The sequence below is a fragment of the Canis lupus genome, chromosome 32, assembly GCF_003254725.2.
Source record: "Canis lupus dingo isolate Sandy chromosome 32, ASM325472v2, whole genome shotgun sequence".
Lineage (NCBI taxonomy): Eukaryota > Metazoa > Chordata > Mammalia > Carnivora > Canidae > Canis > Canis lupus.
This window is the reverse complement of record NC_064274.1, coordinates 23,984,481-24,010,431: the sequence shown is the minus strand read 5'-3', so window position 1 is coordinate 24,010,431 and position 25,951 is coordinate 23,984,481. Positions and strand designations below refer to the sequence as shown.

General features: G+C 39.1%; 1 protein-coding gene and 1 long non-coding RNA gene across 7 annotated transcripts in view; both read right to left on the bottom strand.

The window, feature by feature from the left end:
- The window catches only part of NFKB1 (nuclear factor kappa B subunit 1), a 97,804-nt gene that overhangs the window by 58,273 nt on the left and 13,580 nt on the right, over window positions 1-25,951 (bottom strand). For 3 of the 6 annotated variants that reach the window (XM_049104925.1, XM_049104923.1, XM_035709637.2), the window contains 2 exons: window positions 25,040-25,080; window positions 20,458-20,556 (listed from right to left, as the gene is read on the bottom strand). In XM_049104925.1, coding sequence (XP_048960882.1) covers window positions 20,458-20,556; window positions 25,040-25,080 — 140 coding nt within the window. The remainder of the gene's footprint in view (window positions 1-20,457; window positions 20,557-25,039; window positions 25,081-25,951) is intronic. The other 3 variants (XM_049104924.1, XM_049104926.1, XM_049104927.1) reach the window with 1 other exon arrangement.
- Window positions 5,924-8,521, bottom strand: LOC125754189 (uncharacterized). Its single transcript, XR_007407760.1, has 2 exons — window positions 8,456-8,521; window positions 5,924-6,778 (listed from the first exon to the last, which is right to left on the bottom strand). It is a non-coding gene; the product is annotated as an uncharacterized LOC125754189 (long non-coding RNA).

The window sequence follows — 25,951 nt, the reverse complement described above, 5'->3', positions numbered from 1 at the left end:
AATAAAATCTTTAAAAAGAATTGTTGGGACTTGTACCTCAACAGGTGTCATCACCTCATTAAGAAATTACAAATAAATCCTTACACTTACACAGCCCAATCATTCATGGTTGCAAAAGAATAGATGAGGAGTGCACACTATGTAACTTATGGATCAAGTGTGTTCCAAATGTTCACTTATAAGCCAGTTTTTTGGAATTGGGATTTAGACTAGGGTAGTGGTATCCTGGTCCATCTCTTACCTTCCTTACTGCACTATATGCATTCTCAAATTATTATTATTTTTTGAACAAAGCATGACGTATATAATTTCTAGTCACTCTCAAAAAATATCCCGACTAGCCCCAGTGGCTTAGCAGTTTAGCACCGCCTTCAGCCCAGGGCGTGATCCTGGAGATCTGGGATCGAGTCCCAAGTCAGGCTCCCTGTATGGAGCCTGTTTTTCCTTCTGCCTGTGTCTCTGCCTCTCTCTCTCTCTCTCTCATGAATAAATAAATAAAATCTTAAAAAAAAAAATATCCCAAGCCTGACCGCTTCTTCCCACTACCATGGCTGTTCCTTGGGTTAAAACCATTGTGATTTGTTTCCTAACTATGTTTCCTGTGCCTGCCCCACTTCCCCACCACCTATTCTCCCGAGTGATCCTGCTCAAGTCAGGTCATGCCAAGTCTTGTCACTCCTCTGCTCAAAGTCCTCCCAAAGTGAAAGCTGTTGAAGCTGAGTGATTAGTACAAGGGGACTCATTATATTGTTCCAAGTATAAATGATTAAGATTTTCCATGATAAGAAGTTAAAAAACAACAACTCCAAACCCTCCAATGCCTTTCTGTCTTAGAGTCCTGGGCGATCTGACACCTCCACTCCCATTTCCTCTTTGATCTCAGCTGGGCAGTCAAATTAGCCTGCTTGCTGTTCCTGACTGGGCCAGCTCAACTCCCCTCGTCAGAGAGCTTCTGCACTTGCTGTGTCCTCTGCCTGGAATACTCTTTTCTCTGGATACCTGTATATTCTCTTGCCATCCTTCAGGCTTTGGGGCTTTCACTGCTCACCCTACTCCTATCTAAACTTGACCACTCCAATCCCTGCACTCCTGGCTCCTTTCTCCTGCTTTATTTTTCTTTCTACTAGTTACTACTTAACTTACTACACACTTTACTTTTATTGATTATTGCCTACGTTCCAGACTAAAATAGAGGCTCTGTCGGAGTCGATTCCTTTCCTAGTAAATCCCCAGTGCCTGCAATGATATTTGTCATATTGTGGGTATACAATGATTCATTCTTTAGTGAATGCACGATTAAATAATTAAGCTATGATTAAAATGTTACCCATGGAAGGCAACTTATTAGCATATAAAGAGCTGTGTGAAGTTGAAGATGGAAAAAAAGTAACTATATTCTTTCTCGTATTATCTTTTCAAAAAAATAAAACATGGCTAGATCCTGATATAACCTCTTACTAGGCTATTTAAATTAGAACATGAAAAAAAAATAAATTAGAACATGATTATTATGCATCAGAGCACAGCATTGGGCTAAATTGGTGGAAGGGTTCTGGATGGGAGCTCTAGAACCCCAGGACAAGTAAGAGGAATCTGACTGCTGAGTAGTAGGAATTCTGGTAGCTGTGGTTGAAAAGGAAGGGAAGGCCACTCTTGAATCATCTCCCTTGGAAAACCAAGGTAGCATCTCTCTTCACATCCAAGACACCCCCATGTACTTCCTCTCCCCACCCTACTGCTGCTGCCCCATTCATGCATTCTTCCACAGTGCTAAAGAATCTTAGCACCTGACTCCAACATATCTCTATTCTTTGCTTTGTTATTACCCTTAGAGGTCCAGAATTTACATTTCTAGTCCACCTCAATTTCACAGTCCCTTCCTCCTCATGTGAGAGGGCCCTTCTTTGATTGATGTTTACTCTGGTGACTGACAGGAGTAACCACCTCACAGGACTTCATCATGATACTGAACAGCTATACTTGCAAGATCTCAATCTACTGGGGCTCTCTATCGCCCCCTCCCCCCCAGTCTCCCTTTCAAAAAAAAGCATCAGGCTCTGGAGTCAGATGTCCTGGCTCTGAATCCTGGCTCCTCCCATTACTAGCTATGTGATCTTGAGAAAGGGGGCTATGTTTTCCCATCTGTATAATGTGAATCACAAATACATAATCTCTGAATTTTCACAAGGATTAAAGGAGATCATTTAAAGTGTCCAATATAGTTCTCGATACATGGCAGGCACAAAATAAAGGACAGTGATTCTCATTTGTCTCTTTGTTCCTTAAGCAGATTATCTGCAGCTGAGATTTCCTCCGGCTTTGTGGAGAAGGTGGAAACCATTGCCTTCGAATCTCTTTAACCTCCTTCTTACTGTTCCCCAGGCTCAAAATGTCCCTGTTACTTCACATATCCTCTCCTAATTCCGAGAAAGGTAGCTCTGTTCCCTTTTCCAGAGTTAACCATTCTGTTTTTGCCCTTAGTGCCATGCTTGTTCCAAACCTCCTTGAATTACCCTCCTCCCTTCCTCTCAAAGGGATCCTTCTCCTTAGTCACAAAACATGTCCAATCTTCTCCCTTAGTCTAAAAAAAATCGCTCTCCTGATAATAATGATGACAACAGTGAAGGTTAGCATTTATTCAAACCTATGGGCCAGGTGCTTACACCAAGAAATACAGAAATATAAAATGATTCTTTCATTTCACCTTCCCCCTATTAACTCAGCGAGTAAGGTTTTTAAAAGGTACCTACACCTGCTTCAGTGCCACTCTCTTTCTTTCCAAGTGTGCAAGCAGAGCTCTGATCCCCTATGCTGTACCTAATCTGTAGCCTTTTGCAAATGAATTAAATCCCCTATTCCTCAAATGAAAGAGTGCTTCAACGTCATGGTCAGACTCCCTGTTTCCAAATCCACTAGCCATTTCTTATTCTTTATTCCGCTTAACTTCTCAGAAACCTGGAATGTACTACCATTCTCTCGTAGAAATTCTCTCCTCCTGTATTTTACATACTTCTACAAAGGTGCTCTCCTTCCCCAAAGAGAAGTCCCTTCAGAGATTCAGTCATTGGTCCACTTCTAATCTTACCATGATCACTCTCTTGATGTTCTTATCCAGTCTCCCAGATTTGATTATCTGTGCCAAGCAGATAACTCCTTGATTTAAATTCCCTGTGCTTACCTTTCTTTGAAGTGTCTGTAACACTGCCAGCTGTCTGCAGAGCACCTTCCAGTCCATAACGTCTTTATAACTCAATCTGCCCATGACTGAACCTGTCACCTTTGTTCTGAAACCTACTCAACCGTTAGATGAACCCACCTCCTTTCAAGCAGTGGAACTGGAATCCTCCTCATCATCTTAGATTCTTCCCCATTTTCCACATTCAAACAGTTGCCAAACTTTGGCCAGGTCATAGCCCTAAGGTCTCTGCCATTTATCTTTCTCTTCTATTCTCATTGCCTTAGTTTTTATCCATCTCGGCCTGCACTCTGGGTTTAACTCCTAAAGAATCACTGCAGTTCTCCTACCTGGTGTCTCTGTGCCTTTCCCTTCCAAAACCCCTTAGCACATTGCTACCATGCTATAGTCCCAAAGCACAATGCTGAGTAGAGCATCACATTCTTGTATTGAAACCTCTATGATAATCTACCCATTCGTCGCAAAACCCAGCCTAAATTCTTGAACCTTGCACAGTTTGGGCAGTCATACCTCTCTAGCCTTATTCCCACCTTCCTCTTTCATGTATACTCTTCAAACCGGCAGAATTATTCACTATTTCCCATTCAACCTCAGATTTCTATTTGTGAGGCTTTGCTGCTGATTTTCCTGCTTGTGCTGTTTTTGCCAGTTAGATGTTAGCTCTCAAACTTCCACCTGTCCCCCAAGATTCAGGCCAAAATGCAATCTCTGCCTCAGGGTCTTCTATGACCAACCAAAGTAGCGAGCTCTTACAAGTCTATCTTTGTCTGGGAGCCACTGGGTCATCCATTCTTCTATTCAAAACAAAAACAACCCGAACAACTTTATTCAACCATCTCTACCTGGCGGCTACAGGTGCTGATTATGTAGCGGTGAACCAAACAAACATAGTATTTTCATCTTTCAAATATTTTAGGGCATATTTTAGTTCCTCTATTAAACTGACTGACCCTTGAGGACAAAGGCACTAGTTATTTCTTCTGTTTCCCCAAACCCCAGCACAAAAACAGTATCCCATTAATCAATTCTTAAAAGAACTAATGACGCAGGTTTGACCTTGGGTTTCAACACCAAATAAACAAACAAACAAACAAATAAACAAACTAATGACTGAGTAAATCATTGGCTCCAGGCTACAAGGAGGAAGGAAGGAGCAGTGAAGTGGTTAGCCGCCCCAGGGCACCAGTGAGGAAAGGCCCCCCCACCCCCCACCCCTCCCAACAGCAGGGCTCATCAGGCTATCTTGCCTGGAGGTCACTGTCCTGTGACAGGGTTTCTCACTAACAGAACCTGGAGGGACTGCCTGGAGGAGTTTCTGAAAAGTTCTAACAAAAGGGGGATACAGGAAGCCAATAAACTTATAAAATTCTATTAACTCTACTAACTCCTTGGCTTAATCAGTTAGGCCATGGAGCCCTGGCACTATTTTTAGTCCTAAGATTATTTTTCTAAGAACTTGTACTCCCTTAGGCTTTTCCACTGAGAAAAAAGAACTGCCATTTATGCAGAGACTGGCCTCAGAGATGCTACCTCTTTAACTTTTATAAATTCAGTTTTTAGGCAGGATTTAACCCTGACATGCAATTTCCCAATTGTTCTGGGGCTTGGCCAAGGTGGTAGGATGGGTGGAAAACAATCATCAAGGTCGGTTCCAGGTAAAACAGAAGTGAGAGCCAGAGGAGGGAAGCACTGTTTTGGCCACAGGCTCTGTGCGATCGGGACGGTGGACCTCACATTCACCATCCCTGCCACACTCTGCCGGGGCAGCGGCAGAGCAGGGCTTTCTCCGCCAGCATCCCAGAGCCACGCTGTCACCCTCCCAGCCAAAAGCAGTCCGGACCTTAGAGTGTCAGTTTATGTTTTTAAGTCACTGAAAAATATCCCAGGAGTGCAAAATCTGGAAACTTTAACCTACCTAAAGCTGTAACTTATTCTCAAGTGTGATCCCAGGTTTGGAGAAAACAATAGGGGTGCTAGCACAGTTTGCAGAAAATGAAGAAATTGTGCTGAATATAAGTGCCTCAAAATGCTTACATTTGTGAAAGAATGTTCTCAAGTCTGCAAATTTTCAGATAATAGCTGGGTCAATTTTCAGTGTGAAGTTTTAGTGCTCCAGTGAGCATAGCATCCAGAGCTGTAGCCACCAGTTACTGCTCTGATCTTGGGCTAGCCACCTGTCCTCTTTGGGCCCCTGAATCCTTCGTGTGTAGAACCACTACGTAATGCCTAATACATCTTCCAGCTCTAAAATTCTATGATTCCTGTTTATATGTATAGGACACACAGGACAAAACCCAAAGATCACATTCTCAAACTGAAGAAAAAAGAAAGTTTAAAATCACAGAATTTCTGAGTTGGAAGGAACCTAATAGATAATTTTAAAACTGTGAACATTTTAAAAACATTTCACCACAATTACAAACTGAGAAAACATACAATTAACACTCAAATTACCTGTTGCAATGGGGCCTCTGATAGCATGGAAAATCAAAATTCAGAGACAAAGAAAACCTTTATGTTAGGCACAGATTTCAACTTTTGTCATTAAAACTGAAATTGAGTACCCAAAGAGTTTATTTTCAGTTAATTCAAGGAGGGCCCTGTCCTGGGTAGGTAAGTCCTAATAATAAAGATCTGTCTTTCCAGGGGGATAAGTAAAAAATGCGTCAATTACACAAGTTGGGGGGGAGGAGAGACAGACAAGCAAAACAAAGTCAGAAGGAGAAATTTTAGTCTACGAAAGTTTTTTTTTTTAATCCGCACAAATTACACGAAAATAACTATAAGGATCAGACCACAGATATAATAAGACTGAAGTATGTCCAAAACAAAAACTTTAGGTTTCTGATTTATGTATTCTTTGAAAATAGAAATTATTAATATAACTTTTTAACATTATTTTTAAATAGTGTAAAGTCTCTCAACACTTTGTTTTTGACCCAAACGTGATTTGAAATAATTAAGATTATCTTCTGATTCGGATACTCAAATTGTTATTAGATAACACTTATTTCCTTCTTCTTCAAGGCGTACAGTCATCCTCATGATACATTTTTCTTGCTTACAAAATCTATTCTCTTACTCCCACTGAAACCCACTGGTTAAAGAAGTAATTAAATAATTTGGCTCTCAATGACTGAAAGTACTTAGAGACATCATTTTCTATAGAGTTTAATTTGTATCGGATCAAATACAGCTGCCTGGACAGGAATGTGGACCACTCTGGGAAGAAGACAATTAACTGGTTCTTTCTTCAGAAGGAAAGTACATAAGATAAGGCATTTCAATTCTTCTTCCGTGATTTCCTGTGGAAAACCCCTACTAAATCAGGAGAATGATGAGCGAGTAGAACTGGGAAATTTTCTTTGTCTGATTTCTCGTTGCCACTTTACTGGCTAATTTGTATCCCAGACCATGATGGAGCCAAAGAGAAAATGCGACCAAAGTGTCAGACTGAGGTTAACCAACATTTTGTACCATCTACACACTATGATGTAAGCCAAAGGAGGAAGGGGGAAACACCAAAATTTCTAACGAGCTCCTCATCAGTGAGGATTCTGGAAAAATGGCAGGACTTTAACCCTGTTAAAAAAAAAAAAACAACCCTTCAATATGATAACTTTATATTGTTCAGCCTGTGTAAGATGACTAAAACACAAAGTACATGAAATGAATCATACACTTCGATGCATGGATGAAATATTCTGCAAGTTATTAATTTTTATCATTTTTAGAGATTTGTCAGAAAATGATAACTGCCCTATAACCAAATCCTGATTTCCCTTAATATAAAGTTATTAATTTATTAAGCAAAAAATATCTTCAAAGGCATTAAAAAAAGGAAATTTTCTGACCCTCAAGGATCTTCCACCAGTTAGCTTCCCTGCCCTGTAGTATTCCAGTTTATTTCTGAACTAGCCCAGTGGCAATTAACTTCATCCTGAGGCTATACGTTCCACCTCAGGCAGCTCTAACTCTCAGTAACTACAGAAACCTCTCTCCCTGGAGGGCTTCCATTCATTGCTCCTCATTTCATCCTCTTGTGATAGACAGGATAAAGTTCACCTTTTCTTTCCCATGATAGCCATTCAAATATTTGATGACAACCAAATTCTCCAGGCTATAAATAATCTCGGGTTCAAAGACTACTCCCCTTTGAAGGAGGTTTGAATTCTGTCATCATTCTGCCCTGAAAACACTCAAGTTGGTTTCTATTTGTCTATGTATGTGGTGCCTATCAGTACACACAGTACTCCTGGGGTAGTCTTTCAAAGAGTGGGAGCGAGACCACCACATCCGTGGTCTTATACATCCTACTTCTGTTAATGCAGCCTAATGTGGAATTACTGATTTGGTGGTCATATCACATTGTTGTGATGTTAAATTCACTATTACCTAAAACTTCTAGCTCTCTTTGCCCACAATGTATTTGTGGTAATTTGTTTTCTGGATGCATTAATCTCCTTTAAATATCACTGCTTAAGAATTTAGCCCTTTGCTCCCTGCTCAGCAGGCGTCTGCTTCTCTTTCTCCCTCTTCTCTCTCCCCCTCATTCTCTCTCTTACACATTCGCTCTTAAATAAATAAGTAAACAATCTTAAAAAGAAAAAGAATTTAGCACTTTGCCTTGCTTTTCAAAACTAATTTGAACTCAAATTGTTTGTTACCTATACTTCATGTTTCTGCAAAAGTGATAAGGCCTCCATTGAAGACATTAATAAAATACACTGGAGTGGCTGGGGAGAAAGATCCCTAAGGCTGGAACTATTCCTCCATTGACAGCACCAACATGAGAAATACTGTTAACCCCTGAAGTAACAAACCAGAGGTCTCCAGCATCTCACCATGTTACCACTCTAGAAACCTGCTAAACAAGAAACAGGAAGTACATTTGGTGTGATCTGTTCTTACTAAGGGGCTTGAGATGGATATCCAGCTCTCTAGCCTCTGGTTTGCCAGGAGCATTCAGTCACAAATCGGGGTGGGCAGTGGGTTGGAAGTGTGGAAACCAGAAGGTGATCTCAAGTAAGGCTGTGTTTTCCCCCAACCCTCCCCAAGATACACACATGCACAAAAGCTTTCATGCACGCACACACATACACACACACTGCAGAGCATCCTTGGAGAGGTATTCCTTCAGCAAATCTGGGTAACATCTATATTATCATCCTGTATATATCTGTTTCTATGAAACCCTGGGGACAGAGATGATCATATTCATGTGTGTGACCACAGAGCATAGCTCAGCACCCTGCTTACCATGTGGGATGCACTAGATAAACATGTGCTAAAGACAGCCAAGCATCCTTTGAAACCTAGAAATGGAATAGTCTAGGTTTAGATGGATTCAGGTTTCTGAATATTCCAGAACACAATTTACATCAAGGCTCTCACTGATTCCTTTTGTATCTATATTGCTATTCTTAAAAATAACAAAACAACTTGACTTTACCATGATTTCTAAAGAGTCTAGTTAATTTCATGTAAATAGCAGATAATGAGATTGATAAATACTGATATTCAAAAAATAAAATTACATCGATAAGGATGGGAAATTCCTAAAACTGAAAACAAACAAAAAGGCTGATTACATATCCTAATGATACCATATCTACAGAGAAGGATAAAAATTTAATCTAAGATACTTTTGAACACATTGCTTTGAATATCCTCTCGTGAATATATTTGAAGATCAAAAAAAAAAAAAACAAACTGCAAAGAAAGTCTGAACTGTATTTAGTAAGCCTGCAGCTAGTATTGTTATTAGTATAGCAATTTAGAAGCTATTCTGTGTGTACTACAGGGCTGAGCAAAATGAGGAGGTATACTGATACCATTGGCAACTATGGTTTTCATTATTAGAGAAAGGTGATACAGATATGGAATGGGGGAAGGAAAGGAAGAAGCCAGTGGGGTTAGACTGGAACTAGAGGTATCAGAATGAATTAAAAAAATTTTAATTAATTTTCTAGCTCTGTCTAGTGAAAGCCTGAAGAAATTTCTCTGATAAAAGGAGCTAGGGCTTCTTGAAGAGATGGATGATTCCAGGGTTGGCTCAGGGAATGTATAGAACAAGCCTGCTGCATTATATTATTTCAGAAACAAGAAAGTATTCAAAAAGTGAGTGGGTACATATCAAAAGGATAGAGGAGCAAATACAAATAACTTTCACTGGCCAAGACTGGGACCAATTTAAGCATCAAAATAAATAATGACAGGAATGGCTTAAAATACATGCACTAACAAAATAACCAATGAGTACAACTGATACTAAAAAAAGATTTTTAAAGGAATGTGAAGAGAAAGTTCTGTGTTTTTATTTTTTCGAGAAAGCTCTATTTTTTAAACAGAATTCCAATTGACAAAAAGTAAAAGGAATGATATAGGTAGAAAATCACCAATTGCTAATAATAATTAATTCAGGAAAGAATCATCCATGAATGTAAAAACCACTGGAAGAAAAAGACAAGGATGGTGGCTTGTATCAGGGTGGCAGAGTGAAGGTGGTGACAAGTGATTAGGTCCTGGGTAAGATTGGAAAGCACAACCAGTAAGACGGCCTGACAGATCAGATGTGCGGTAGAAGAATAGAAGTGTTCAGGATAACTCCAAGAGTTTTGGCCTGAGCAACTGGAAGGATGGAATTGCCATTTTCCAAGAAGGGAAAGATACTAGGAGAAGTAGTTTTGTAAGGAAGATTTGCCATGGAGAGAGTCCACTGAGGAGCCCAAGGGAGAAGAGGCCCCATTTCAACTCAGAAAAGTTGGGAGACTATCTAGGATATGATCTCACACCCGTTTTCTTTACGAAATTGTGTAGTGGTACAAATGGCATCGGTCTGGCCAGCTCACAGGAGTAGATGGTTAAATTTTCAGAAATATTGCAAGCCAGCACTTCACACTGATAGCTTGAAATTGACCATGGTGGGAGTATTTACATCCAGGAAATTGACAAATACTACAAATCAGGGTTTTTGCTTTTGTTCTCCAGGAAAGCTGGTTATCAAACATTTACTAGCACACAACTATACTAAAGGCCCGACTCAGTGGGGAAATAATATAGGAATTACTTTCTTAAATAAATTATTCAAAACTCTACCAAACTTCTCTAACTTGAAAGATTTTCTACTACTCCCCAAATATATAATAATGATATATAAGGGAAAACAATGGATACATATGTGTAAATATCTTGCTAAGTGCAAAATGGGACTGAAACGGTCTTTATCCCATGCTTTAAGACCACTATTTATAGTGGTCATATGCGTAATGAGTTGAATAGTATTCCCCTGAAATTCATGTTCACCCAGCACTTCAGAATGTGACCTTATTTGGAAATGGGGTCTTTGCAGATGTAATTAATTAAGGTGAGGACATACTGCATTATGATGGGCCTGAAATGCAATGACTGAGTTTTACAAGAGAAAGGAGAGGCAGATTCAGACAGAGGGAAGACAGCCATGTGAAGACAAAGGCAGAAACTGTGGCGTGCTGCAGCTAACAAGTCAAGGAGTGTCAAGAATTGCCTGTACGCAATCACCAGAAGCTAAAAAGAAGGCAGGAGTCTTCCCTGGAGCCTTCGGAGGAAGCATGGCCCTGCTAACAACTTGATTTTTTACCTCTGGCCTCTAGGATTGTGAGAGAATAAATTTCTATTGCTTTAAACTACCCAGTTTGTGGTAATTTGTTATGGCAGCCCTGGGAAACTAATACAGTGCTCATGCAAATGAAATTCATGTATGCGTAGCGTCTAAGAGAACACAGTTAAGAAGCCTAACAAAAGTTTAATATACCCCTTTCTGGCTTCCTACTACCTATATTTTCATAAGAAATCATGTGCTACATCTAAAGGTAAGCTTTTTGGCACAGTATCTCTTTGCAATCTCCTACTTTAACAACTCCAGATAAAAGGAAGGACATGGTGGAAATAGAGTGGAAGCAATACTAATTAGTGAAGTTGTGCTAAAAATAAATTAGTGGACTGGTGAAGCTTTTGTATAACTCCATGATTCCATAAACCAATCAGCATAGTTGTCATTCAACACTCAAATTAGTGCGGGTATGCAAAAATAAAATTAAAGGGGCGCCTGGGTGTCTCAACTAGGTAAGTGTCCAACTCTTGATTTCAGCTCAAGTCATGATCTCAGGGTTATGGGATCGAGTTCTGTCTTGGGTTCCATGCTGGGTGTGGAGCCTGCTTAAGATTCTCTCTCTTCCTCTGCCCTCCCCCCACAACCCCTGATCACACATGTTGTCTAATAAATAAATAAATAAATAAATACACCTATAGTTTTTAAGGCTTACTATGTGCTATGCACTGAATAACTCAATTTTATACATATATCTTATACAGCAGGTATTATTTATCTTAACTTTACAGATGAAGAAACTGAGGCTTGGCTGAGTTGAGTGACACTGCTAAGTAAGTGGCAAAACTAGAAATCAACATCACACCCAAGCCTAAAGTAACTAACTTTAGAGCTAATGCTTTAAAACCTAAAGGTGTGGTCCTCAAGCCACCTGATCTTACCTCCCACCTTAGAACCTCTAAGTGTAGAATGGGAAACCTGCAGCTTTATCACCTCCTTCCAGGACTTCGGTCAGACGCCTGTTGCTCTGTCTCCTGTATCCCTTATCTCACCATTTCCTTCAAGTTTTCCACCTTTCTGTGCTACATCCCAGGGCATTATTTCAAATATATTTAATAAATGAAATCAACTCTCTCTAATCTTGATTTTAACTCATTCACTGAGTTAAATCATTTCAGTGACTATATTTTTAATTTGGAATCCTGTTTTCTTCTTAACATTAGTTTATAAGCAGTATTCCATATTATACAGAGTCTTCATATTATTTTTTAAAAACAAGTAGCTTCATATTTTATCCTGTAGTTATATCATGATTTACCTATGCACTCATCTGTTGTTAAATCTTGTCATTATATGACATGAGTCTTTAGAAGTTATCATAGAATTACAGAAGCCCAGATTGGCTAAATGATCCATTGTGATTAAGCATGTGTGGAATAGGGGATCCCTGGGTAGCGCAGCGGTTTAGCGCCTGCCTTTGGCCCAGGGCGCGATCCTGGAGACCTGGGATCGAATCCCACGTCGGGCTCCCGGTGCATGGAGCCTGCTTCTCCCTCTGCCTATGTCTCTGCCTCTCTCTCTCTCTCTCTCTCTCTCTGTGTGTGTGTGACTATCATAAATAAATAAAAATTTTTTTAAAAAAAGCATGTGTGGAATGGGTCCCAGGCATCTCTGCAGTTACTTCTGGGTGATTCTGATGTCTCAGACCACAGATTTAAAGGCCCCTCACACAGACCCTTAATATTTCAATAACGAATAGTATCCTGTGATGGTTAAGAGTGCATGGATTCTTAAAGCATACTGCCTGAACTGACATCTTCACCTCCATCCCAGAAAGACTATGAGACTCAGGGTAAGCTTCTTAAGTTTTCTAGGCTTCAATTTTCAGTTTAACAAATGGAGCTCAGAGAACCTATGTCAGTAGATTATTGTGATACCTAAACGAGATAATGAAAGTACGCACAACAATCCATTCTTATAATTGTTCTGTTGGGTGGACAGGGACCTCAAGGGAGAGGAACCGTCTGTGAATGTCCACATGCACCTTCCAGTCCACCCTCAGGAGACCTCAGGGAGGCAAATGTAGACCAGAGGGCTCTGATCTGGAACTCCTGTGCAGGTGAGAAGAGGAGGCTGAGACTTCAGGGTAGCCTACAGCCTCACCTCTAGACCTGCTGACAGGCAGAGAAACAGCTTGTCTGTGGAGGAAGGGATTTCGAGGGTTGTAGTACTTCCAGATACCCTTATCTTTTCAAGAAGAATTACCAGTATATGACTTTATGAGACCTGAATTTTTGAACGGAATAAAGAGACACTACATATAATCTTCAGACAGAACCCAAAGGGGTTAGAAGCCATCAGAAATTTGCTATAGACTGAACAATGGTCCCAAGACAATCATGTATTCAGAGAAGAGTAGAGGGAAGAAAAATGGGAATGGGCAGCAGAAGAAGGTCACCAAGCCAGACCAACAAAAACAAAACTAAAAATTCAGGAATTTGTGGTTGGTTCCCTTGATAATCTCTAAGGGTTAAGACTCATAGCTATGATCTCTGCCAGAAGTTTCCTCAATGAATAGCTCACTCTAGTTCATAACAGAGGCAATGAATACATACAGTGAATTTAGAGGGCTATTTTAAAAAATATTCTACTGGGTAATATTTTATTCTAGAGGCTGAATGCAAGACTTCTGAATTACTTGAAAGAAAAATTGTCTAGAAGTCTAGATTGTGGTTACACATGGAAGAGAATTTTATCTGCTTGCCTAGAGCAGGACCGGATACACAGGGCTCAATGACTATTTGTTAAAGGAATTTTCTCTCTTTTGACTTTAATCACTAATGGTTACTTCATGCTGAAATCAGTATCAATATGGAAGGGCAAGAGGGAAAAAGCAGTGAGGCCTATTCACCTTTTTTGTTTGCTGATAGTAAGTTTCCCTTCTTTTTCATCCTGTAGTCAAAGTAAAGGGAGGCTTTCCTGAGCTTTGTGTTGGCACGCTGAAGTATTTCAACTCACTTAAAATGGATTTTAAAAAAGGAAAAACATAACTATAAAATTAAAAGGTACAAAAATTAAAAATTTATAAAGATATAACATATATATATATAAATACACACACATCAATCTTTTAATTAGCTGCTGTCAAAAAGCTAAAGAGATATGTACTCTATGGCATTGATTCTTAACCCTGTTTGAGTCCCTTCCTTTGAAAACCTGATAAAAAAGTTATCTCTTCAGAAAAATGTATATACATTTACATAAAATTCTGCATGGAAATTCAGAAGTCCTAAAATTCTCTGAAAACACCCAAAGGGACCCAGGTTACAAAGCCTTCTCCTCAATATACAGAGCAGAGGGCTCCCCTAGGGGGAGGTCTTTTTTTTCCCCTATGAACATATGCAAATAGGAAACAGCTTAGGGGTGTTGATATAAATTTTAATAAATGCTACGAGCTTAGGTTCTATATGTATGCCTCATTGATTATTGGTGATTTTCTTCCCTGTTGCTTTTAGAAATTGAGTCAGATTAAATTATTCAAAATTAGTCTTAAAACCATATCCTCAAAATGACAAACCTCCTGGATCAGACAAGTCTATACAAAGCAAAGGTTATGCAAGGATATGTGATATCTCTAAATGCCACAGCAGATCAGCCAGTCTTTATTTGACCTCGACACAACTTAACATTTAGGATTTTTAAGTGAGAGACACCAGGAGTGGGGACTTAAAACAAAACAAAAAAATATTCAAGCGGGCAGGAGGGACCACCAAAAAGCTGTTGCTGACCTACATATCTCAACACGTGCCTTCTGTTCAATGTACAACACTCGGGAAAGAACACATATGTGAGAACAAGCTTTCAGAAAACATTTGATTAAAAATAGTTATGCTCACATCAGCTGTGGTTCAAGTTGTAGTCCATCGCATTTGATATTTATAACTGAAGAGAAAATAAAAATACCAACTGGTAAGCTATTTGTATTTTCGAATCAAGGTCACTGACACTGCTTTCTGGTTGGCATTGAGTGGGCTCTGCTGGAGGATGTCAAACTGGCTGAGGATGGGTGCTTTCTGCCGCTTTGGAAGAGAACACTGAGAGTTTCTAAAACCCCACGGGGCTGCTCCTGTTGGCACCCTTCCACCTCTGCGAAGAGGAAAGCGGTTTGATTAATAAAAAAAAAAAAAAATCTGATGCATAACTTTCGGGAAAAAGAGGGAAACGAGCCTTCCTTGGCACTCCTTGCTGAGTCAAAAACAGGCAAGGACAAGCTTGGCCCGGAGGAAGAAGAAGGTACTTGTGCTTTTCTGCCAGCCTCTCCCATTAGGAGTTCCGTGATGAAATGAAAACTGAGGAAACTTTAAAGAGAAACTTTATTGGAGAGTATAATAGAATATTAAATGTTTAACAACAGGAAAGCTATTCTTTAAGAAGGGTGAGGCATAAGGGTTAGTTTGCATATTTACTTTCCCAAGATTTTTCTCTTAGTGCTATTTTTTGTTGTTGAGTCAGAATAAACTCCATAGTGTAAATGAATACATTTTATCTAAATGATAAAGAGGAATCAGTAGGTTAAAAGTGAACACTGATCTTCAGTGGAGCCTAGTTTCAACTCCTATTTGCCCTGAAACGAGCCATGATATATAATAGAAAAGTAGGGTGGATATCAGTAAAATCAATTTTCTTGAAAATGTCAGTATTTATGGAAGCATACTTACGCAGTAAAAATAGCAAAGCATATTAGAGAATGAAATTTCACAATAGTGGTTTACTTACCAAAAGAAGGAAAAAATTATAGGTGGATAGAGTTATAGCCATAACTATGTTTCATTTGAGAGAGAGATCAGAAGCGAACATGGGAGAATGTTAAGATCTATTAAATCTAGATAGCATATGCCATGTTTGTTGTACCAATTTTTAAATACTCTTGAAGTATGTATGAAGTATTTTGTAATTAAAACAATTTTTTGAAAAGAATGTGAAGACTTACACAGCAAGGCTCTAGAAATCTGATTGGGATTCTGCCTTGAAAGAAGCATGCAGAGCACCAGATGGTCCCATAGCCTATAGCCCGAGTTCTAGAAATAATCTCTACCCAGTAAGAGTGGGTCTAAGCCTACCCCAGAGCCAACTTATTAGAAATAGGGTTTTAGGGATGGGACAAAATTCCAGTAGAAAAAGTAGAAGTGGGTAGACCCCTAGCGTTTTTTTAAAATGATAACTTGAGTATCATATTTGGACAATTAACAAGAGAGTAACCCAACTAGATTTTACATTCACATACTGTGTAAAGTGTAGTTAGAGGTCTGCAGCTCTGAAGTCACAGCCAACCCCAGGAGCTTTCTGGATGGCCCCCGGCCCTTTGCTGGTGCCTGCATGTGACAGAATGCATGGGGAGCCACCAGTTTCTCAGAGGCCCGTCAAGGGAGTGCTGTGCTCCAAGAGAGGGGTGAGGCAAAGAGAGGGAGTAAGAACGGAGAGGAGAGAGAGAACAGGAAGAGGCTGGAGGTGAGGAAAAGGCAGAGCCTGTAATATTTCACTGTTACAGCTAAAGCATATGTAGGCCTCAGAAATGGCATTTCTTCACAGTAAATCTAAATGACCCCTTCTGAAGTTCCTGCAGGAATGGATTCTGGGGTAAGTGCGGGGCGCCCTCTATTATACCTTCCTCCCTCCACTGGAAGGGAGGATGAAGGCCATTCCAATGATGCTACCATTGTTCACGCACAACCTCGGCTCTGCAGGTTCACTGCCTTGGCTAAACCTATTTCACTTTCACTTTCTCTTCTGTTGTTTCTCTTCTGCAACAGTTCATAACCGAGTGCCAACAGAACTCCTAAGTTAACTTTTAGATATGCAGTTATCATAGAATATGGAATGTTTAAAACATCTTTTTTCTTCTCTTTAATATCCAGATATGCTAGCTCAGAGATCCCAGAAGAAATTATATAGTCATCATGATCATCTTGAAAATAAGTATCTTCTAGTAATGGAGAAAAGTATGTATGTTTGCAAAATAATATACTTAGGCAATTCCATATAACTCATATGCTACAGCATTAGAGTAGAAAAATACACATAGGAGAAATGTTAAGGTTGATCTGACCCTGCATCTAGATCAGCAGTTCTAAAGCAGGTTCTAAAGCATTTTGCCCCCCACTCCCAAAGTCGGCATTTGGCAATGTCTAGAGACATTTTTTGGCTGTTGCAACTATAGAGAGGCTATTGGTTTCTAGCAGGTAGAAGCCAGGGATGCTGCTGAATATCCTGTGATGCACAGGAAAGCCCCCCTAACAAAGAGTTTTCTGGGCCAAAATGTCAGTATTGCGGAGTCTGAGAAACCCTGACAGAGTTGTACCCGGCCCACCCCCTTCCAGCCCCACACAGAACAAGAGCTTAGTTCACTACAACAAAAGACATGTATAATTGGAAAGATCCTCCTGATAAGAGATATATACCAAGAGCAACTCTTTCCTCCGTCTAAATTTTTACAGAGAATAAGGATTGAAAATCCATTTGAACCTGAAAGGTGACCCTTTTACTATCACTGTTAACAGTGATACTGGGAGAAGAGCTCTGGGACAAACGCCTCATGGTGTGTCTTTCTCTTCCTCCTCTCCATCCTTCTGATTAAGAGCTTTTAAGATAAATAAAATGACTTCCTTTAACTGTTATGAACAACAGAGGCACTAAAACTCTCACTGAACAATGATAGCTAGGAGAACAGTGACAGTTTGTAACAGATTCTCTAAACTGTTCTTCCTTTTCTTACAATTGGACTAAGTGCTTAATGAATGTATCTTGAATTAGTGAATAAAAAATAAATGATTGGGTGAAATAATGACACGTATCTCAAGTTCAATAATGAGCAATCTTACACATTTATACTGACTTTATTATTTGTTGTTTATATACCTATTTTCCCCCTAGTATTAAAATCTTTGATATAGAAACTATGATTTGATAAGAACATCTAATGTCTCCATTAGGATGCTTCATTTCTGAATTATTTTGTAAATGTGAGGCAGCAACCACTACACGAGGAGGATATATGAAGACTGAGCATAAATGGATGAAGTTTTTAATTAGGTGATACATTTACAACAAATATGCTATGTATTTGTTAGTATCAAAAACTGTTACTTAGCCACAAAAGACTGGAGCAGTACAAGTAAATAGTTCATGAAAATACCGTAATTTACATTTTTTGTACAGAACCAGTCTAGAAAAAAAAAACAAACATTTTTTTCTCTTGATGTTAATTCCTCAGTAGTTAGAACCAGTATCAATGCTGATAACATGTATCTTTCAATTATCCTTATTATAAGCACATACACAAATGCATAAAATACTTATATATATATATGATACACAGACACATATGTTAAAAAGATAAGTACTAGGAGTGCTTGGGGGGGCTCATTCAGTTAAGCATCTGACTATTGATTTCAGCTCACGTCATGATCTCAGGTCTTGAGATCAAGCCCCACATGGGGCTCCATGCTGGGTGTGTGGAACCTGCTTAGGATTCTCTCTCTTCCTCTCCCTCTCCCTCTGCTTCTCTGTCACATTTGCACACAGGTACTCTCTCAAAAAGAAAAAGAAAAGAAAAGAAAGGAAAAGAGAAGAGAAAAGAAAAGGAAGGAAGAAAGGGAGGAAGGAAAAGAAAGAGAAAAGAAAAAGAAAAAGGAAAAGAAAATGAAAAAGAAAGAAAAAAGAAAAAGAAAAAGAAAAAGAAAAAGAAAAAGAAAAAGAAAGATAAGTGTTGGATCTGACTCCTTACCATCAGAAGCCTCTTGGCCCCCTGAGCCTCTCTCCCTCTCATCTTCAAGAGTTCCAATTCTCTGCTCTTTATTTTACTATAGTCTCCCACATCCTATTCCCGAGGCCCCTGTCTCCAAGACCCTACAGGCACACACTCTGCGGGAGAGTGCAATAAGCAACAGTCTGCTGTTGGAAGAAGAGCCACCAACCATTGAGAAAGGCAAGTGAATTCCTCTGTCTGAGCCTCAGTCTCCTCACAGACATTATGCTTTTCACCTGTCAGAACTGTTAGGAGGATTAGAGGAGATTATGTATGTAAAGCACTTGGCAACTCTTTGGTGCTTAATAAATGCTAATTCCTGTGTTTATTGCTGCTCCTCTTTCCTTGCCCAGATTCTAAAGGACTTGAGCCCCTAAGACTGTGGTCTCCTTCCATGAGTTAAACACATTATATTGACCCCACCTAATGACCCTGCATGGGAAAATCTTTCATTCTGTAGGGCAGCGAGGACACTTCCAATGCAAATATGACAAGTAGGGCTGAGACCATGTAATAGGGGTGAATTTCACTCAAAAGGTAAGGAGTAACATCACAGTATTTTGTCTTTTGTCTTGGGACTGGGATGAGACACTAGAGAGTTCTGGACCTAGAAGTGGAGAGGGAGGAGAGGGAGGAAGCAGAACATAAGGCTGGCAAAACCAAAGGCAAATTTCCTCCACATCACGGTTTTACTGAGGGTCTGTCCTGTTGCCTTTCACCTTCTCACAAAGACAAACCAAGAGTAAAAGAAATAAGTATGTTCTACCCTGAGAGGCACACACCCCTCGGTGGAAACTGAATTGATAACCCTTTGCCAAAGCCTAGTATTACTGGACAAATAAAACTTTTACAAATAGCCAAACTGTAATTATCAACTGGCTTATCTGCAAAATTCTTACCAGTCCATGAACCACGGCATCATGTTAGAACATAAGAAACTCAAAACCACTCTGAGAATGATATTCTCAATTAAACTAGTGAACAGAAAAAGAACCTGAAGATGTGTAAAGGTTTGACCAGGCACGCTCCAGACATGTCAGAAAGCAGTGGGTTCTGAGGACCAGCACGTGTAGTTGCATGGTTGCTCAAGAGAGGCCCTGCAGTACTTTCAAGCTCTCTGAAAACACTCACACACACTCTCTCATTCAATCTCTAGAAGACTCTATGAAGTACAGACCATTAACATTTCTGCAATGTACACAGTAGGGTCCTGAGGTTTAGAAGTGTCAGATAACCTAGGCAGAGGCAGACGGCTAGTCACAGAGCCTGGATCTTAGTCCAGGCTCTTGAATACCATGCCACATAATCCACAAACCCAGTCATCTGTTGTTTTTCACTAAATCTTCAAAGGGCAAGCATCACCGGGGTGGCTCAGTCAGTTTTAAGTGTCTGCCTTCAGTTTGGATCACGATCCCAGGGTCCTGGGATCAAGCCCCACATTGGGCTACCTGCTCAGTGGGGAGTCAGCTTCTCCCTCTGCCCGTCCTCTTACTTGTTCTGTCTCACTCCCTCTCTTTCTCTCTCAAATAAATAAGATCTGGAAAAAAAAATCTCCAGAAGGCTGAAATTAAGCACTTCTTTCAAACACTTATTAAAATTTCCAGAAGTATACAACTAAAAAACCCTTGGAGATGATCAAGAAATAGTAAAAGTCAGTCAACATTGTAATGATTTTGACTATATGGAAATATTAATCCAATTTAAAAATTTGTCACTTCTGCTAAGAGACAAATTTCTACTTAAAAAGTAGAAGAATCATTTAAACATCTTAGAACCAAAGGCAGACTATATTCACTTAGAGCATCCCTTTCTTTTGCTCTTAGGAAATCCAGTCTTCCAGAATCATATAGAAGGACACCACAAACTTACTTTGACCTGAGGGTAGGACTTCTTGTTCTTTTCACTAGATGCACCAGGGAGTCCACCATGGGATGGGCCTTCACATACATAACGGAAACGAAATCCTCTCTGCAAAGGTGAATACAGAGCCAACAAACTTGAGAAATACTCATTACAAATTATACGAACAAAGTTATATATAAATGTTTCATTCTTGTGTGTATTAGGTGAGAGAGGAAAAACATAACCTGTGAAAGAGGACTGCAAACGAGACCCACTTTTCCCATAATCTTATTATAAACATAGATGTTAATCGATACTTGTGCACTGAGCTGTGGCTTAAAAGCCAGATCCCTCACCCTGCAGAACCTCTTCTGCTGTGCCTACGTGGGGAGTGAACCGCTGAAGAGTTTAAGCCTTGGACTTGACATGCTGCAGCTTGTTTGAATCAGAGCTTCCTCATCTCAAATTGCCGCTGCCAAGCTCCTGAACTTGGCCATGTTACTGATTTGTGCTTCTTTGACTTTTACTAAAAGGAGTTCTTTTATCTACTCTGATTACAGTTGGTTCAGAAGGGAATACAGAAATGTCCTGTTAAATATATTGCTTCAGTGTTGTAGAAGACACTATGCAACAGTTCAGAAGATAAGATTTTAGGTTTTATGATTATTGATATTATTAAGCTCCAGCTTAATATATTAACTGACCCGAATAATCCAAAACCAGATAATGTCTTTCAATACTATTAACTCAAGAATTCTACAGATGTAGTAAATCAGTGAAGAGATAGCTGGAAGCCTTTAGCACGTGAACTACTGTGGGCAGATAAACACTGAAGTTCTATGTTTGTTTTTTTTTAAATCTATACATATGAGAAGATAAGACAAGACCATCTGTAAGGTTTATTCCAGTTCTAGCATTTTATGATTTACAAAGCTAACAGTTATAACTGTATATATTTGCATACTAAGAATAAAACTAGGACTATTATGACAATGGATCTGATATTAGGGAAGCTTAATATTAAGGGAGCTTTCAGAATTTTTCCTAAAAGGCTCAACTTAAAATGATGTCAATCAATATGTGGTAGTGTTATAGTTTAAACTTAACCAAAGGTTTTCTTCTTTCAAATCCTTTTCAAAGATCTTAATTAAATTAGTTAGTTCTTTAAGGAACATCCCCACCTTTCAATTATTTTTACAGTAGGACTGATTTCATATAAACGCTAGAGCACTAGGCTATCAGGAGCTCTGCACACCCACTACCTGGTGGTAGAGGCTTTCTACCTTGCATACTCAACAACCACAAAGCCTGGCAAATGCAAAGGTTTTCACAGCTTTGAGCTCATGAGCCAATGTAAAAACTCTTGTCCTCCTTGATCGCTCTATATGCACTATGTATCATAGGGTCTTACAAAATAGTCTGAGTGGTCCAAGGGCCCTGAACTAATTTACACCTTTGATAAACATCTGGAAATGTCCCTATATTTTCTGAGAACTTTCTGATTTCCAAAGAGGATCAGTCCGAAAGCATATTTTATGGGATGAGTAAGGCCCAAAGTAAATTCCCTAGTGTGGGCAAGTTCCTCAAGTCATACGTGGACCCAGAGTGTATCATCAACTCAATAAACTGAGACTTAAAATACTTTTGCATATGACTCCTCAGGAGATTTCAAACCCAATACCAGGGAAACCCTGAGGTATGGTTAGTCATTAGGAGCAATTTTGCGACTTTGCTTCTCACAAAATTCAAATTAAAACTAAGTTACAAATTCAGCCCTATGCCTTTGTGGACAAAGGCTGCTGGCTTATTTTTAATATTTAAATGAAATTTCTAAAAGCATGAAAAAGCAGCAGCATGTGCAACATGAGCCTCCAGAATTGGCTAACCATAAAGATAGAGATTTATTGACTGCTAATCTATTTAAATACAACTTCAGTTTTTATTTTTTATTTTTTATTTATTTTTTTTCAACTTCAGTTTTTAAAAAGCATTAGATAATTAGCACTGAATAATATGCAACAGAACTGGATATTCTAAAGATTAGTGGTCTACGCTATGACTCATCTCTGTCTGAGCTAGGGAAAATTGCAGCAAAAAAAAAAAAAGACAATTTTTCTAACTTTTTAAAAAATATTTTTTAATGAACAATTTTAATAAAGTAATTCGTTATCTTTAATCACAAAATTCCTTTAGGCAGGTGGAGAAATATATACATGTATGCTTTTATATCTTATTGGGAGTAGTGTCAAATACAATATGAGTAAAGAGACATGTCTTAATAGCTTGCTTACAGTTTAAATGGTTGCATAAGAATATCTAAACTTCTCTGCAAAGGAATTTTTAACCTGAGGATGGAAATTTATTACATTTTTTTCAGGAAGATAAGCTGTCTCCACATGTATAGTCTAAATGTGTTTCTGATTCTAAATTTTTGAGATTAGAGGTTTGTTGATCCACAACCATTCATTTTAGTAACTCCATTTGCTTACAATGAATCATCAACCTCAAAAGCAAGGGCTACATCTATCCTGTCAGAAAGTCTGACTTAAATACAATTTTTTACTTTCACTGGAGTCAGACATCAAAATAACATTAGTTGGTAAACAAACACATTGTTTTACTCAGGTGAGCTTTTCGACATTTACGTGTAGTGAATTAAATTTTGAATTTTGGAACTACATAGCCCTTTAGGTAAATCATATGTGTCAATTTTTCCTTATGACTGGTAAACCTGTAATAAGGAACTGCATTTTAAAATTCTTATTATTTATGCTTATGAAAATAGATACTTGAAAAACATGCTTTGCCTAGTATGTAGAGAAACAGATTTTAGTTTGATTTCTCACTTTCATGGGTTATGCAGGTTTTGCTAGCTAGAAAAATTTCCAGGCCAGGTCATTGCATAGACTTCTAGGGGATAAACTTCCACTGGGAGAGTCTTTCAGAAAATTAGCTACCTCTTGTGAGAATTGGACATGGAGGGCAGCCTGGGTGGCTCAGTGGTTTAATGGCGCCTTCAGCCCAGGGCCTGATTCTGGAGACCCGGGATTGAGTCTCACGTCGGGCTCCCTGCATGGAGCCTGCTTCTCCCTCTGCCTGTGTCCCTGCCTCTCTCTCTCTCTCTCTCTCTCTCTCTATGTCATGAATGGATAAATAAAATCTTTAAAAAAGAAAAAAAAGAATTGGACATGGAGGTAAAACAAAGGCAAGTCATGTTGGCAGTCCATGGAATCTGTCTGCCACTGCAAGCAACTGGAACAATAATACTACGAACTCTCATGGGGCATTCTGTCTCCACATCAAAAACTTTTATCCAAGTTCAGCTTTATAATAATAGTTAAGAAAGTTATATCCTTTAAATTCCAACCAAAATCCAAACACATGTCACAATTACAGTAACCACAATGAATGCTTTAAGTTCTTGACCTAGTTAGCATGTGTTAAATGTTATACAATGCAAAAGTGTTACACTCACTCAGTTGAGCTACTAAAAACATTTAGAAAAGTTTTGGGTAATAACTGCAAGACAGCAGGTATACTCATCTCCAGTCTCACACTAATGTGGTAAGCACATCCGTTCAGAGATTTACTTACTTTTTTCTCTCTCTCTCTTTTTAAAAAAATATTTTATTTATTTATTCATGAGACAGAGAGAGAGAAAAGCAGAGACACAGGCAGAGGGAGAAGCAGGCTTCATGCAGGGAGCCTGATGTGAGACTCGATCCAGGGTCTCCAGGATCATGCCCTGGGCTGAAGGTGGTGCTAAACCGCTGGGCCACCAGGGCTGCCCTTACTTTGTTCTCATTCTGTGGGGGGACTATACTATTCTCCTGAAAATCTCATAATAATTGAGCTGTCCCCAATAAGAAAAGTATTAAGACTTTTCTTCTTCTTTCATAGCAATGGTCCCACCCAATTTCCAATAAGTATTCATCTACAGAGTGGGGGGCATGGTAAGGAAGCCACTTCAATTCCCAGGTATCCTCAACAAAATCTAGTGGTAAGAGGAAGAGCCTGACAAAATAAAATGCTCCTGTCCTGTCTCCAAAGGGGCTGACTCTAAAGTTAACACCAGAGGGCAGAGGACCCAATCGTCCATTCTAATACTTTATCTACACCCCACTGGTACTTATAGTATCTTAGGTCACATGTTCCAAAGAACAAATAGAAAAGGGTGGGGCTTCTAAAGGAAGGAGGAAGGCTAAGAAGTACCGCATGTACATGGACAGGGTTGATGGGTGTATCTCAGTATATATAAACTGCATACATGGCTATTTCCTTATAAATGAAAATGAATGGAGACAACTTAAGTTTTTCCTAGGGAGTGGCTGCTAAGAAAAGATGGTGGAGACAGTGAGATAGCAAGGATCTATAATCATCTAGGTTTCACAGAACTACTACTGAGGCTCAGGACACTTGGAAGAATGACTAAGAGAAATATGAAGTAGACAAATGAAATTGTCACATAAATTGGCAGGGTGTTAAAGTTCTAGATAAACTACTTCCTTTGTAAAATTCACTTGTTATTCTATTCAGTGCTTGAGATATGAATTCAGTGCTTATGGATCTAGCATTTAAAGAGGAAGTCCCATCCCTTTAACCCTCTTACCTGTTTAGGTTGCTCTAATATTTGAAGATATGGACCATCTGCTAAAAGCAAAAACAACAAACAGAAAGCAAAAGAAGTGTGAGGCTTCTGAAATTTGCTACAAAATATAAAGCAAGTGAAAAACTCTGAAATTATGTTTTTAAATAGAGGTTTCAAAAAATTCATTTTTTAGCTACAATTCCATACTGATATAATCTACCTTCCTCACCTGACTAGCAAATTTGTGTTTAACAACAGTTTTATGCCTTTAGAGAGCCACAACAAATAAACATTTGTTGAATGGTGATAGCATATTGCACAACCCAAGAGAAGGTGGATGTTCGTCTGGCAAGGATGAAGATGTCAACAGCTTTCAGAATCTTGACTACTAACAAAGCACTTTTAAAATGACACAAATACCAATTAAAAGCAGCAACCATTTCCTGGGCACCATGACATTTCCTTTTGCCTTCACATCATTAGACACTGACTTCCATTCCTCAAAGAGAATGTGCTTAATGTGAAAGTATAAGAGGCTGAGCTAGCACCCACATGTGTGAAATACAGAGATAGTGATCTCAGGCTACCTGCCTTTCTTGAGCTAAGTGTTTGGTTCCTTTCCCTTATTTGAATCCCCAAGTACTGTCTTCATTCCCCAAATGGCTAGGTTGTTTCCCCCACCCTCCCAAATATCATTTGGCCTATCAGACATGGTTGACTTCTCTTGTTAATTCATAGTTTTGATGTTTGTATACAATTTCCGAATACTGCGTACTCTCATATCAACTCTTCTGAAACAGCACAGGCATTTTATAAAATCTTGAAAATAATTTAATTGAAGATAGGCACATTCCAATTAATTAGTATGAAAACATAAAGAAGACTAGAAGCTTAATCCATACCTTGACTATATTTGACTTTGGAAAATTCAAA